Source organism: Schistosoma haematobium, chromosome 3 (genome assembly GCF_000699445.3).
Source record: "Schistosoma haematobium chromosome 3, whole genome shotgun sequence".
NCBI lineage: Eukaryota > Metazoa > Platyhelminthes > Trematoda > Strigeidida > Schistosomatidae > Schistosoma > Schistosoma haematobium.
In genome coordinates, this window is record NC_067198.1 from 11,884,206 (window position 1) to 11,900,294 (window position 16,089).

The 16,089-nt window shown below is 39.8% G+C and overlaps 1 protein-coding gene across 1 annotated transcript; it reads left to right on the forward strand.

Moving 5' to 3' along the window:
* The first annotated feature begins 10,018 nt into the window (after window positions 1-10,018).
* Window positions 10,019-12,549, forward strand: MS3_00000047 (uncharacterized protein). Its single transcript, XM_051207972.1, has one exon. It carries the CDS (start codon window positions 11,219-11,221, stop codon window positions 12,227-12,229), a length of 1,011 nt encoding a protein of 336 aa, XP_051068945.1. The 5' UTR covers window positions 10,019-11,218; the 3' UTR covers window positions 12,230-12,549.
* The last annotated feature ends 3,540 nt before the right edge of the window (window positions 12,550-16,089 follow it).

Sequence of the window (16,089 nt, forward strand, 5' to 3'; positions counted from 1 at the left end):
AGATGGTTGAATTCTTCTGGCTCGATGATATCCAATCCGGATTCCTGAATTATTGTGTCAATTTTCTTTACTTCTTTTATGATACACTTTCCAACTGACTGTTAGCAAAAAGTAAATTATCCTCTGGTTGAAAAATGGGTGTCGCTATGCTGGTACATAAAAAAGGGTTATAGGGCAAAATCCTAAAACTGCCAACTGATTACGTTGTTCTTGGTGATTTTTCATCCACCTTGTGTCTTTTGAGAGATTCTGGCATTATTCTTTCCACCATTGAAAGTGACTTGGTAATCACTTGTTGGTATACTCTTGACGGTTCTGCACATTGATATTCTGAGACCAATTAAGCATACTTAGCCTTCGAGTTTACTTATGAGACATTAAGCGGCCTTGTAGAAGCTTAGGCTAGGTGACTAAGAGCTAGCCGATAGCCTACTATTAGGATTAAAATATCAGTCCCAAAGTATTTACTTCCGTAGTGACTTTTATCACGAGAACACGATTGATTTAATGAAAACAATTATTATTATTATAGTCAATTGTACCTGTGCTTGTTCTAATGTGCTTTTGTTTAACTGTGCTAATGACAGACACTTTGTGCTACCATTACTCTCCATTACTGTTTCGCGGTTCGTGACCTACTTCGCATGTACCTTCTCCTGCCGATTCCGTTTGTACCTTTTCTTGGCACGATCTTGGTATTCGTTCGATACCACGAGACCGCCAACGAATAAATCTGGTCACATTCAATCTTCGCCTTCTGATTTATCTGGCACGTGTTTCTTTGTAGTGGTGTCCATAGTCAACTGGGACTCGACACCACGCTGCAACTGGTGAGCCGAATTCTGGAACACGCTGCAACGTCTGGTCCAATCGCCCAAAGAAGTCAATTTGGTGAATCTATTGATAATCGATCCACTTCTGTCGTATATTTTCATATTAGTTTTTAATATATAATATACTCGACATGACGGATAGCGACTAGAGTAGTATTAATTTAATAGACTCCCATGTACGTGTACCGAATCCTTGGCACTTTTTACTCGCGTGACGATAAATTCCATGCTCTATTCGAGAACTTCCCCACACTAACTAAACCACTCGAGGAGATTCCATCGGTGACCAATCGTGTGGTACACCACATAGTCACCTGTGGACCGTCAGTCACGGCACGACCTCGCCGACTGGCACCGGACAAATTAGCTTTCGCCAAACGTGAATTTGACAATTTACTAGCTACTGGTATTATCCCTCCTTCCCACAGTCCATAGGCCTCTCCTGTTCACATGGTGCGCAAAAAGGATAGGGTTAGTTGGAGACCATGCGGTGACTACCGAGCTCTAAACGTGGTTACGCTTTTTGATAGCTACCCCATCCCCCACATACACGACATCACTCAAGGGCACGACCATCTTCTCTAAGATCTATCTGGTACGAGCATATCATCAGATCCCAGTCGCTCTTGAAGATATCGAAAAAACTGCTATCACGACTCCTATCGGTCTTAAATAGAACAAGAACAAAGATTGGTGCAGAATAATATGAATTCATTTTATTTCGTTAGGTTCTCATCAGCTGCTTACAACCTAAATTATTTGAAATTCAAATTATTACAGATATTGACATATTTATACATAAGAGTGTGATTAAGGATCAACACATGTGTATCATGATGGAGCGAAGATTCAGATATAGTTAATGAGCTTGTAGAATTATGGTCTACTATGATATTAGTACTGCTCTAATAATAGACCTAATCCTAAATTTGTAGATTTGTCATGATATAACTGCCTAATCCATGAGACCTTACGTGGAAGTCACACCATCGACTACACCAACTCACTGTATCGTATCAATTATCAATACATGATGTAGAACAAGGTTAGGCTAGAGAAAGAACAATATATTTTATATGAATAGAAGATATGAGGTAACATTCGGCAGAGACCACGCCTGCATGGCCGAGCCATGCCACTCGATCAACTCCAGTCCATTCAATTCATTCTTCGCGCCTTCTCCATCGTTAGGTATTTATCCGCGTTAAATATTGAATATCTATTTTCTGAGTAGTCTCGTGTTCAGCTTTGTGGATTGTGCGGTTATTGTTCAGTGCCACTACACTACTCTCCCACCAGAATCAACGTGATGTTGGTTCGATACCGAATTGGATGGGTTCGTCGTGCGCCGAAAGTTACCAAGACTAGGAAGAATCCCCGGGTAATGATAAGCTGAGAGATAAATCAAAAAGGCGGCAGCATCTGGTCGGGAAATACATGTAATAATTTTTTTAAAAAAATCTGCCTTCATGCTTAACACACTTAAGATGACAATTTGGGTGAAGATTATTTGAGCTATAAAAAAATGGGATTACAATAATAATAATAATAAAACGATGCGTGTTAATAGCCGTTGGTTAATAACTTAACGTATAGGTAGTAAGTATTTTGTGTTTAGAAATATTAAATGAATATTGTAGAAATGTTAATATTGGTATTAGTTTTGGTTTAAATTATGAAATCAAATAACGATTATGCCGGTAAGTTGTCCATATGAGTTGAATTCCAATTGCATCTGTATTAGTAGGCTAACTGAAGGAACAAAAGTATTACCGTGGAGAAGAATTCCAACTAGTGTTCCAGTTAGTTTGATACGGTTTATTTAGTTACGGGGAGATTTCCTCAACCTCATTTTTACTTGACCGTGATAGAATTTAGTAATACTACTAATACGCATGAATGGTTATCACAACAAAATTTAAATACGTGAATGATAATTGTATGAATTTTGGACAGATAACTAAGAGCGATTCGTTAAACATGATTGTATTCGTATGAGACATGGTTCAGACTCAATGTTCCGATCTGCCATAGAATATTTATTTATATTTATACCTACCGGTTGATGGTGCATACAAGTTAGTTGCAAGTATGCAGTTTATCATAAGGCGAAATACGAGTTAATTGGGATATAGTGATTAAGTTATTGAAATCAGTTAAGCTTATGTGTCATATTACGAAGTGATGTGGTGCTGCAAGATGTATTTAGCTAAATAAGTTTTTACAAGACGATTAATAGTGAGTGATGCTCATGTGATTATCAGGGAGAACATAAGTTGTAACCAGGGGGAGTACACTCCCAACTCATGTCTATGATAATGGCTTGAACCTTAGTCAGTGTTGGGGTAAATTCGACATTAATGTTTTCAGTTTGCAGAAGATTTGATCGACTGCTTATACTGATTATTTGCATGCATGATTGTGTCGCTAAACCTTCAATTAGACTGACAAGGTTTTGAGATATTTACTGGGTGAGCAACTGATAGAGAAACATACTGTAATCATCTGTAGTGAATGAAGATAAAAGAAAAACAACACCATTTAATGGTAATTATAAGTCAATTTGTTGACCGATTTCGTTAATAGTTTCATTAATTTTATCAGTCATATTACGTGATTGTCAAGTTATGACAATGCTTTATGACGATATCCTGAAACTATTAAATTTAACTAGTTAGTGTTGAATGAGGATTAGTCAGTGGAAAAATAGGTATTGTTGCTTTAGGTGATTCGAAATTATCAGAAATTTATAACGTTAAAGAATCCGAGACGCCTAATTTAATTATAAATTTCAATTCAGAAATATTCGTTTAGTGTTAATTCTAGTAGGCTACGGAGTTTTGATTCTAAACGTTTGTTTAGCCAACAGCTACCTAGGGATTTAGTTATTTTACTAGTGCAGTTGATAGTACTTAAATTTGTAATCTAATTATCTAAACTATGTTCGCATTTTAGGCTGCTAATATGATAAACCAATCCATAAACCCAAATACGATTAGCAACAACGACTATGATGGGTTTATTGATAAATGTTAAAGGCGATCCAGATGATTTCTAAATTTAGAAGACATGGAGATATAGTGTGACGTATGTATGGGCCAGGTTAACATGCAGGTTGTTGACGTATATGACGATTTAAAAATAATGAACATGACCAGAAAATAATTTTAAAGTTTAGACTGCTTGTGAAACTTCAGGCAGGAATATGATGCGTTATAAACATTCCATAAGAAGTTACTGCATTCAGCCTAGGGACACTCACAAATATATAGCAAAAGGAACCGGAAAACATATACATGTTAAGTAAAAAAAATCATTACGTAAAATAGTTGAACTCGCCTGGGTTATTTTTGAAAATTAGATTATTCAGTGGACGAAATATATAACGCCATTCGTGAGTAGTATTGATCCAAAAGCATCCAGAATAAAACATGCAGTATGGCAATTAATTCCAGGGTCGTGATGCTGTTGAGGTTTTTGACACTCGCTCGGATCAGAACAATCGAATGAATCCAGATAATTGTATGGTTGTCATTGAACGAACCATCTAAAAATGATTGCAGGAAACTTATAGCTGAAACTCACCGTATGTTTTTGGAGTAGTCATCCTCGTTGTTTGGCAATGGAACTCGAGAATATGAAATTAGGCAGGCAGTGGTCGGAAGAAAAGATATTACAGGATAGTGCATCGTTTAAAACAGGATGAGGTGTTAAGTGAAGGAACACTGAGAATTAGATCCAGATAACTATTTAGTCCTTGATCGCATTGTTAGTCAATGTATATTTACGCTATTTACAGGTCATATTTGCTAGAGTTTGATGTTTAAACAAGACTATGTCGCTGAAGCATGTAAATGCTATTACAGCTTGTTAACAAATCATCAAAGCTAATTAGTTAATATAGACGACCAGTTTTTATTATCGATTGAGCTAGTTTGTCATGAGGACTAATCAATATAACATTACGATAATGCATGTGAGCATTAATCAGAGGACTATTAGAATACAGGGTTAACATAAATATAAAATCGATCGAGAAAGTTGAAGTGGAAATAAGGATTAATAATAATAGGTTGCGTTTCTTTAGTTGGGCTCACCAATGTAGAATTATGGTCTACTATGATATTAGTACTGCTCTAATAATAGACCTAATCCTAAATTTGTAGATTTGTCATGATATAACTGCCTAATCCATGAGACCTTACGTGGAAGTCACACCATCGACTACACCAACTCACTGTATCGTATCAATTATCAATACATGATGTAGAACAAGGTTAGGCTAGAGAAAGAACAATATATTTTATATGAATAGAAGATATGAGGTAACATTCGGCAGAGACCACGCCTGCATGGCCGAGCCATGCCACTCGATCAACTCCAGTCCATTCAATTCATTCTTCGCGCCTTCTCCATCGTTAGGTATTTATCCGCGTTAAATATTGAATATCTATTTTCTGAGTAGTCTCGTGTTCAGCTTTGTGGATTGTGCGATTATTGTTCAATGCCACTACAAGCTCATAAAATGTTTGATTCGAATAAATAAATATAAATTACATCATACATAAATGATTGATTTCAATTCATATTTTCTTTATTACCATTAATCTATTTTCATGAGTTCTAATCACTATTTCAATGTTCCAGAACTTTCCCTCTCTAACTTTATTTATTTATTCGAATCAAACATTTTATGAGCTCATTAACTCTATCTGAATCTTCGCTACATCATGATACACATGTATTGATCCTTAATCACACTCTTATGCATAAGTACGTCAATATCTGTAATAATGTTGAATTTAAAATATTTTCGGTTGTAAGCAGCTGATGAGAACCTAACGAAATAAAATGAATTCATATTATTCTGCACCAATCTTTGTTCTTACTCTACTTAAGATAATAAAGGGAACTATGTGTATGAAATTCCTTTCGGTCTGTTTGAGTTTCTACGTATGCCTTTTGGATTACGGAAGGCTGCTCAAACTTTTCAAAGGTTTATTGATAGCATTGTACGAGACCTAGATTTTGTTCACGTCTATATTGATGACCTGCTAATCGCATCATCAAACGTAGATGAACATTATCAACATCTTACGCTATTATTCCAACGCCTTTCGGATAATGGAATAGTAGTTAACCCGGACAAGTGCGAGTTAGGTAAACGAGAAATAATATTTCTGGGTCACGTTATCAAGCAAGAGGGTATTTTACCTTGTGAGGACAAAGTGCAAGCAATGAAGGAGTACAACGTGCCGTCCTCACTCAAGTAACTGAAGGCGTTTCTCGGTTTGGTTAACTTCTACCGTCGTTTCATCCCACACGTGGCAGAACGGTTACGACCACTAACCGACTTACTTCGCGGCAACTCACGCAAGTTAGAAATGAACGACACTGCGCGTATTGCATTCACAGAGATCAAAACGGCTCTGGCGAAAGCCACACTTCTTCCTCATCTCGACCCATCAGCCACGCTTAGTATAGCGGTTGATGCTTCTGATTTTGCTATGGGAGCCGTTACGCAACAAAACATCTCCGGTTGTTGGCAGCCCCTTGAGTTTTCCTCACGACGCCTTACTCCCATGGAGACGAGATATAGCGCTTTTGGTCGCGAACTGCTAGCAGCTTACTGCGCCATCAAACATTTCCGGCACGCAGTAGAAGGACGTCAATTTATCTTATTCACCGACCATAAGCCTTTAACGTATGCTTTGCATACCAAGTCTGACCGCTACTCACCACGAGAGTGCAGACATTTGGACTATATCTCCCAGCTCACGACAGAACTTCGTCACATCAAAGACGAGCCGAACTATGTTGCCGATGGTCTATTACGCATCCAAGCGAATGCAGTTACCTTACTGGTGCTCGATCTTCCTGCTATGGCCGCCACCCAAGCGAACGATCCCTGTTGTACAAAAGCACCACAATCTACGCCCCTTCAGTATCAGGAAGTACCACTAACCACGACTTCAGGCACCATCTTATGTGATACTTCTACCGGTCTTCCTCGACCCATCGTACCCTCTGCTTACCGCCGTCTCGTATTCGATGCCCTACATGGATTTTCTCACCCAGGTATCGCAGCTACATTACGTCTCATCGCTGCACGATACGTCTGGCCGTCCATGAATAGACATGTTTGTATGTGGGTGAAGCAATGCTTACGATGTCAACGATCAAAATTGCACAGGCACGTAGCCGCCCCCCTCGGCTCTTTTGCTAAGCCTGATGCTCGCTTCGATCGCTTTCACTTAGACATTGTAGGACCACTGCCACCATCGCATGGGCATGATCACATACTCACGTGCATCGACCGCTTCACCAGATGGCCCGAAGCTATTCCCATCACGTCTATTACGGCGGGGACAGTTGATCACCGCTTCGTAGAACGATGGATAGCTCTGTATGGTTGTCCCCCGACTGTCACGACTGACCGAGGACAACAATTCGAGTCCGCACTATTCTCCTCACTTACCCGGCTGCTTGGTACGGAACGCATACGCACTGCCGCCAACCACCCAGCTTCAAATGGTTTAGTTGAAAGGTTTCACCGCCAACATAAAAGTGCTCTTCGAGCACACGAAAACAACAACTCGTACGAAACCTTACCGCTCGTCCTCTTAGGCATCAGAACGAGCTTGAACGCAGATATACAATGTTCCGCCGCTGGACTGGTATACGGCTTGACATTGCGTCTGCCCGGGGAATTCTTCACACCACGGAGCAGACCTGATTTAGGTAAATCAGACTACGTCCAACGGCTGTCTGCATTTATGCGAACTCTGCCTCCAGTGTCAACTCGAATACAACATCGACAGGTCGCTCTCCCTCGAGAGTTATCTACCTGTTCACATGTTTTCACACGAGTAGATTCGGTACGCAAACCTTTGCAACAACCTTACGAAGGCCCTTGTCGCGTGATCGCTCGTCACGAAAAGACCTTCAAGGTTGATCGACACGGCCGCGTCGAGATCGTCAGCATTGATCGTCTCAAACCAGCACACGTCGATGACAGTTCCCTATCTGATAACCTGATATTCAGTGCTAGACCTATCGAACCTACTAGCGGGATCCTCAAGCCATCTTCAGGTCCCACGCTTGATACATCAGAGACCTCATTCTCACGTCCCAGTCAACAGCACGCATCATCTGCACCATCTATGGACGAGACGACAGTCTCACGACCAGATCAGCAGACCACACCTCCCTTGACTTCGGATGAGATTGCAGGCTCGCGAAATATGAACGAGACTACCGTCTTACATTCTGGTCGCCGAGTACGGTTACCTGTACGCTTCCGCAACTAGCACGGTCAACAACCGATACATTGTAGGATTACTCCTATACTACATGCATGCTACACTCTTCTTTTTTGATTTTTTTCCTATCATGGGCCCACGCCTCCGACCATCCCCGTCTGGTACCGCCGGCTTCGGTCAACTTTGGCGAATGTTTGGCATACGCTTGGTCTCGAACTTGGTCGTTATGGTCGCTTCTGGTTCCTCGGCTCAACGAGGTTTCATCCTACGCCTGCAGCGCTTCTGGTCCGCATTCCCTGCGAACGCAATCTTCAGATTCTGAATACGAACCACTCTGGTGTGGTATGTCGACTCAAGCAACAAATACAGCACACCGCTCCTGGTACCGTTCTCCGAAAAAGACCTTCGTTGGCAACTCGACGATCGATGATCGCTCTCCTGTTCCCCCAATCTGTCCTACAATCGCTCGTCAGCCGATCAGTCCCACGATTTAAACCACTATTTATCGAAAATGTAAATCCTTTCCATTGGAGGGCTCCTGTAGTGACTTTTATCACGAGAACACGATTGATTTAATGAAAACAATTATTATTATAGTCAATTGTACCTGTGCTTGTTCTAATGTGCTTTTGTTTAACTGTGCTAATGACAGACACTTTGTGCTACCATTACTCTCCATTACTGTTTCGCGGTTCGTGACCTACTTCGCATGTACCTTCTCCTGCCGATTCCGTTTGTACCTTTTCTTGGCACGATCTTGGTATTCGTTCGATACCACGAGACCGCCAACGAATAAATCTGGTCACATTCAATCTTCGCCTTCTGATTTATCTGGCACGTGTTTCTTTGTAGTGGTGTCCATAGTCAACTGGAACTTGATACCACGCTACACTTCCTTATTTTGTGTATCAACTACATATTCTACTTTTCCATAATGGACGGTTCCACTTAGTTGCTTCTTGCTTTTACTGCTCTCCGTTGTTATGTAATAACTCTGGTCACTATCGTCTCGAATTACTCTTGTTCACTGTAAAACGAGGGGCAAATGTAAGTCCTGCAAATTCACCTCAGCATTGTTCAAAAACGTGTTCATCTTAAACCTAATCCGGTAAAGATCCTGGACTACGTCCCCCTACTATAAGAATGATTTTGTTCTCATGGGAAGCATTAAAAGGTACTCGGACTAAGAAAGCATAATACCCATCCATCTTGGAAGCCATCAGTTTTCGGCTAGTGTAGTGTAGGACGATAAATAGGTAACTAAACATGCGATACCATATCGTTCACGATTATGCCCACCATGTTAGAACTTTCGCAAAATCCAGTGATTTATTACACTCAAGAGGACATCCGCTAATAAAAAAAATGTGGTGGTTGAATTAACTAATGGTTCTTTCTTAATTGTCGAATGCTCAATTTCGAATTCTAAATATAGCACATTAGTTCGTGCTTGTTGTAAGATCCATTTAGAATGCTTTGTGTGTTTGTGAAAATCCCTCCATGTATATACTTGCACTTTGTTCCTATTGATTCTTTTAGTTGTACATTGTTAACTTTTTGGCTATATTTGAATTGTTAATATCTGTATTTTATTATAGTTTTCGTTTTTACTACACCTTCACTAATTCCCCATGTTTCTTCCCGAACTGCACTTATGTTGTTTTACTTTATACTAAGTCTGGGCGGCAGCCATTTCGGTTTGTTCCTGCTTTTGATTGCTTGACCTGTGTTGACTGGAATTGTGCATTTTGGTTGTGAATTGAAGCAATCTTCCAGAATTGAAAACACTCTGTGTTATAGAGCGACCAATTGTTACCTTTTGAACGAATCTGTACGTGATCTATCCAGACAGGATAGAATAACATTTATTTGTGGTGATTGGTAATTTTCTTGCATCCTTTATCAACTTTCTTATTTATTGTAGTTTAGATTTGATCAATTGAACAATTATTGGTTGGATAGCTGAGTGGTTATATTTGTTTAGGTAATAATGTACACTTAAATTTATGATAAATTATAGAACCGTCATCTTACCCAATTACTTTGTTTTGGTTTCAAACGGGCGAGGGCGCGTATCTAACTCATCCAGACAGCTGTCCGGCAGTCCAAACCATAGTTTGGATATTACAGTTCTATACAAATATTTTGGTCGAATTCGTTTGGCTTTCGTTTCGCTGATTTCAATCATTGTCTCTGGGGATATTTGGTCGTTCGCTTGCGATGCCAAACAATCGTCGAAGGAAATTAAGTCCAAGGCTCGTGGAAGCTAAAAGAGAGGAACAAAAGGATGGATCCCCTCAATCAAGGCAAATGCCTTATGATGCTTCTATGTGTCATGGTTCATATACTAATAGGGACGATTGTAATTATAGTGAATCTAGTTGTGATATAATGGCAGATGGTATAGAAAACCTTAGTTTAGACGTGAAGCAAGCGAAAAGCGTGATGCCCACGGCGCCTTTCTTAGGTCTAGAGTTACCAAAGGTTGAGTTAAGTTATTTCGACGGTCAGCCTAGAGGTTATTGGAGGTTTTTAAGGGAGTTTGAGACCTATGTGGAATCAAGGGTCAAGGATGATGGTCAACGCTTGCTTTATTTGATACATTATTGTAAGGGTAAAGCGAAAACAGCCATTGAGGGTTGTATTATGTTGGAAGCCTCTTCTGGTTACAAGAGGGCCAAAGAAATCCTAAAACGGTTGTTCGAACAGGTGCATGTAATCGCTCGAGAGACACTAGAGGACTTATTCAATGCGGTGAATTTTGATTACAATGACGGAGAGCAACTAACAAACTTGGCTATTAAAATGGAAAACTGTGCTATGGTCTTGGAACAGATGAATTATGCCTCTGATCTAAATTCCTTAGTTACTTTGGAAAGAATAGTGAGACTCTTGCCTCTACCTATGCAAACCCAGTAGGCGGACTGGGTGGACGAATTGACTGAAGATAACAGGGAACCGACCTTTGACGAGCTCACTCAGTTTATCGCATCGCGTGCGAGAGTGGCTTGTAGTAGATTTGGACGGTTAGCAAATCGTTCACGAAAAGGGCATGACGTAAAGACGAACTGTCACGTGCAATCGGAGCAAGGGAATAGTTCGACAGCGAAAACTAAATGCACCATGTGTTCCTACGACCATGCTATTTATAAATGTCCACAGTTCTTATCGCTTACAGTTCAAGACCGATGGTCTCACGCTAAAAGCAAGGGTATCTGTTTCGTCTGTCTTAGACAAGGACATAGAGTTAATGAATGTAAACTGACAAAGCGTTGTAACGTTAATGGTTGTGAAAAGAAACACCATTCTTTGTTGCACAGAGAAAGTGATAAACCTGGTATCTCGAATTGTTGCGGATATACTAAATCACTAATCAGTCAAGTGTGTTTAGGCATGATTCCCGTACGGCTGAAATCGCGAAAAGCCGAGATTGTGGGTTATGCTCTGTTGGACAACGGTTCTGATGTGACACTGATAAAATCAAACTGTTTGAGGTTTCTCGGGCTGAACGAAGACCAAGCATCAGTGGTAGTTGAGACTGTGGGCGTTAATAGAACAATGAGGGTCACGAGTGCGCCTTTTGAGGTATATTCTTCAGATCGATCTGAACATGTTACGATTGAAGGAGCTCTGATTGTAGCAAGTATACCAGGTCATAAACCGACAAAGTCAGCAATGAACAACCTAGTTAAGTGGCCGCATCTAAGTGATGTGACAATAGATAGCCTAGACTCTGAAGAAGTTTTACTGTTGATTGGTTGCGACGTACCAGAGGCACATTGGGTGTTTGACCAACGGTTGGGTGGAAGGAAGAACCCGTACGCTGTGAAAACGTTGCTGGGGTGGACGGTTTTCGGACCTGCGTCATATTCAGAATATAGGAAAAGAGTTGTTAACCATACCAGTAAGGTACAGTCATTAGAGAACCAAATACGTGAGCTTTATGATGTAGAGTTTTCAGATGCTTATTCAAGTGATAAATCATTATCAGTAGACGACAAGGTGGCTATTAAGATTGTGGAAGGGGGCACGCGCTTCGACAACGGTCATTTTGTAGTTTCTATACCGTGGAAAAAGAATCCAAATATGAAAGTGGATAATTATGAAGTAGAAACCGTAGATTACAAAGTTTGAAGGGTATGTTGTCGAAGGATGTCACTCTGCACATCAGGTATATCAAAAGTATTGAAAGTAATTTTACTAAGACTTATGCGGAAAGGGTCCTTGAAATATATTTGCAGCCTAATTATCGCTCTCGAGGGTATTTACCTCATCATGCAGTGCTAAACATGAAAAAACCAGAAGAACTTAGAGTGGTCCTTGATTATGCCACCGAGTTTGCAGGGGTTTCCATAAATGATATGATTTATCAAGAACCCGATACCACCGCTGAGTTAATGTGCATATTATTAAGTTTTCGCAAGGAGACAGTTGCAATCCCTGCAGATGTTGAAGAAATGTTCATGCAAGTGAAGTTCCCTGAGTCTGGTCGAGGAGCTTCAAGATTTCTATGGTGGCAGGAGGGGGACATGTCGAGTGAACCATCTGAGTTTCAAATGGCAACTCATGCATTTGGTGCCACATCATCGCCGTTTCGTGCGAACTTTGCCTTCAATAAGACCGCACAAATATTCTCTGACGATAGTGAGTTTAGAAAAACTGCTGTGGTTAACTTGAGTAGTATAAAGTACAACATGACACCCCGTCTCTCTTATTATTCCGAGTGGTTGAAATTAGTCAGAGCTGTAACTTGGTTTAGAAGGTTCATCGAATTCCTGGTGGTACTTCGTTTACCGAGTTGTGAAGGATCCGTTCATCTAGGATGTTTAAAGGTCAAAGAGCTAGTTATTGCCAAGCGTAAGATTTTATTGATGGTTCAGAGAGAAGTGTATGGAGAATTACTTAGTGAATTTAAAAACAGCAGTAAAGTAATATGTCATGATGATCTGAAAGATTTAGCATTGATAATGTGTGATGGGTTACTCTGCGTTGGAGGTCGACTAAGATACTCAGATTCCCCAAATGCTTTTAAACATCCAGTAATTTCACCCAGTCGACACTTAGTGACGGAAATGATAATTAGACATTGTCCTAAAGAACAAGGACACATAGGAAGATCATTAGACAAAGGGTATGGATATGTGTTTACTTGTTTGCAAACATGGGCAGTACATATTGAAATGATGTGTAGTTTGATTACTGATTCATTTATAATGGCCTTATTACGTTGTATTGGAAGAAGAAGGAAACCTCCGGAGATTTACAGTGACAGTGCGTCAAGCTTCTTGTGGGCAGTTTCTGAGTTAAGGAAGTTTGTGCAACAGTCGATTCAGCAGAAGATAAATAGTGAATTGTCAGCGAGGCCCTCATCCAACAGCATGGGTGGAGTTTGGGGAAGAGTGACTAGGTCTATACCACGAGTGTTATTGTTGAACACCAGAGAACAAGTGAAACAGGTCTCCTTGAAGCTTCGAATTAGTCTGTTGTTATTAATGTAGGTAGGTCAAGTAGGCGTACTGTTGTAAGTCCTACTCGTTCCTATAGTGTCATATGCTACATAATGAACCATGACCATAGGCATCAAGGTAGCTTGTGTGATATGGAGGGATTTTGGGGGCCGGTGTAAGATCCATTTAGAATGCTTTGTGTGTTTGTGAAAATCCCTCCATGTATATACTTGCACTTTGTTCCTATTGATTCTTTTAGTTGTACATTGTTAACTTTTTGGCTATATTTGAATTGTTAATATCTGTATTTTATTATAGTTTTCGTTTTTACTACACCTTCACTAATTCCCCATGTTTCTTCCCGAACTGCACTTATGTTGTTTTACTTTATACTAAGTCTGGGCGGCAGCCATTTCGGTTTGTTCCTGCTTTTGATTGCTTGACCTGTGTTGACTGGAATTGTGCATTTTGGTTGTGAATTGAAGCAATCTTCCAGAATTGAAAACACTCTGTGTTATAGAGCGACCAATTGTTACCTTTTGAACGAATCTGTACGTGATCTATCCAGACAGGATAGAATAACATTTATTTGTGGTGATTGGTAATTTTCTTGCATCCTTTATCAACTTTCTTATTTATTGTAGTTTAGATTTGATCAATTGAACAATTATTGGTTGGATAGCTGAGTGGTTATATTTGTTTAGGTAATAATGTACACTTAAATTTATGATAAATTATAGAACCATCATCTTACCCAATTACTTTGTTTTGGTTTCAATCGGGCGAGGGCGCGTATCTAACTCATCCAGACAGCTGTCCTTCACTCCAAACCGTAGTTTGGATCTTACTCTTGTGTCGTAATTCTTGATTCAGTTGCGTTATTTCTGGGACTCATTTCGTACGATAATTCAAATACTTTTGAGATATTATAGAATCACTAATAAGTTTGAATAAAAGTTTGCACAAGTTTTTCACTGTTTTGAAAAATAAGTCACGGAACTGACTACAAGGGATTGAAACGATGGAACTTTTCGACAAATCTTTTAAAATAAGGCTGGACTATTACTTTAGTTCTGTGAGTCTTGAGGGAGATCACACTAATTTTTATATTTCTATCACTGTTAATGCTTTCTGATTTGTTTCGCCCTTCAAGTTACGGAGTGAATGTGAAAAGTTCGAATTATCCCTTTTTTGGATTCCACGAATCTCATTTCTGTTATTGTGATATCTGCTGGTTTCAGAAACTCAACTGTTCTGAGTCAAACATACTCACTGAAAATACAAGATACACGAACTCACAAATAACTTTAGAATTGACGGGAACTAGTGTAGTCAAGTGGCTAGATCACCACTCTTTAGACATTGCAAAGGACCTGGTACCTGTAAAAAGTGGGGTTCCCCAAGGTACAATCCTAAGTCCTCTTCTCTTTTTACTTTATGTAAATGAATTGCCAACTGTAGCAAAATCATCCGTTCTACTCTTTGCTGATGACATAAAGATTTGGAGACCCATACATAGTATGTCGGATAGAATAGTATTACAGGATGATCTTAGCTCATTGGTTGCATGGTTAGACAGGTGGTCACCAGAAGTAAATCCTAATAAGAGTGTAGTGATGCAGTTAAATAACTCTGACGAATCGTATCACTATACACTACGCGAATTCGCGCTACCCAAAGTAAGAAATTATAAAGATTTAGGAGTCATATTAAGCAATGATCTCAAAACCACTAGTCACTGTCAGGCTGCTGCTGCAAAAGGCCATAGGGTATTATGGTCTATTCATAGGACTTTCCAGTATTTAGATGATGAAATGCTTAGATTACTATACCCGATTTATGTGCGACCACATTTAGAATACGGGATTCCAGCAGCGTGTCCTTGTTTTAGGTATGAAGCAGATATGCTGGAAAGAGTCCAAAGACGAGGTAATAAGATGGCACAAGGTCTATCTGGCCTATCTTATGAAGACAGACTGAGACGCCTTAACTTATTTCCGTTATCTTACCGTAGAATACGGGGTGATCTGATATTGGCTTATCGTATGCTGAACGATGACCTTGGTATTAATATGTTTTATCTTTTGCTTCCGTCTAGGGCCGATCATTTGAAAGGACATCCGAAGAAAGTTCAAAAACCGAGATCAAATCGTTTAGGTCTGGAGTTTCGTTTCTCGCACCGAGTAGTGAATTACTGGAATTCTCTACCGGAACACGCAATATAAGCACCGTCTACTGATATATTCAAAACGAGATTGAACCTCCAGAGTATTACAAACTGCAAGGATTGATATAGGTCGATAGACCTCCTATCCTTATTACTGAAAACTGAGAGCGAATTATTCAATCGATTCATATAAAGTTGTTACAAAAATAGATGATACTGAATAGCCCACTATCGCGATTTCCACTACAATAGTACTACCGTGGTACAAATGTTGAAAAATTGAGGTTAATCTACTCTGTCTAACAAACCTTGAAGTTCAATGTATGATTTGTTTTAATTAGTCATTTTGAAGGTCGATCAAGGTCTCACACGTAAGGTAT

Bases quoted from the DNA above. Each gene is read 5' to 3' on its own strand.
- MS3_00000047 (XM_051207972.1), top strand. From the start codon at position 11,219: ATGTGTTCCTACGACCATGCTATTTATAAATGTCCACAGTTCTTATCG.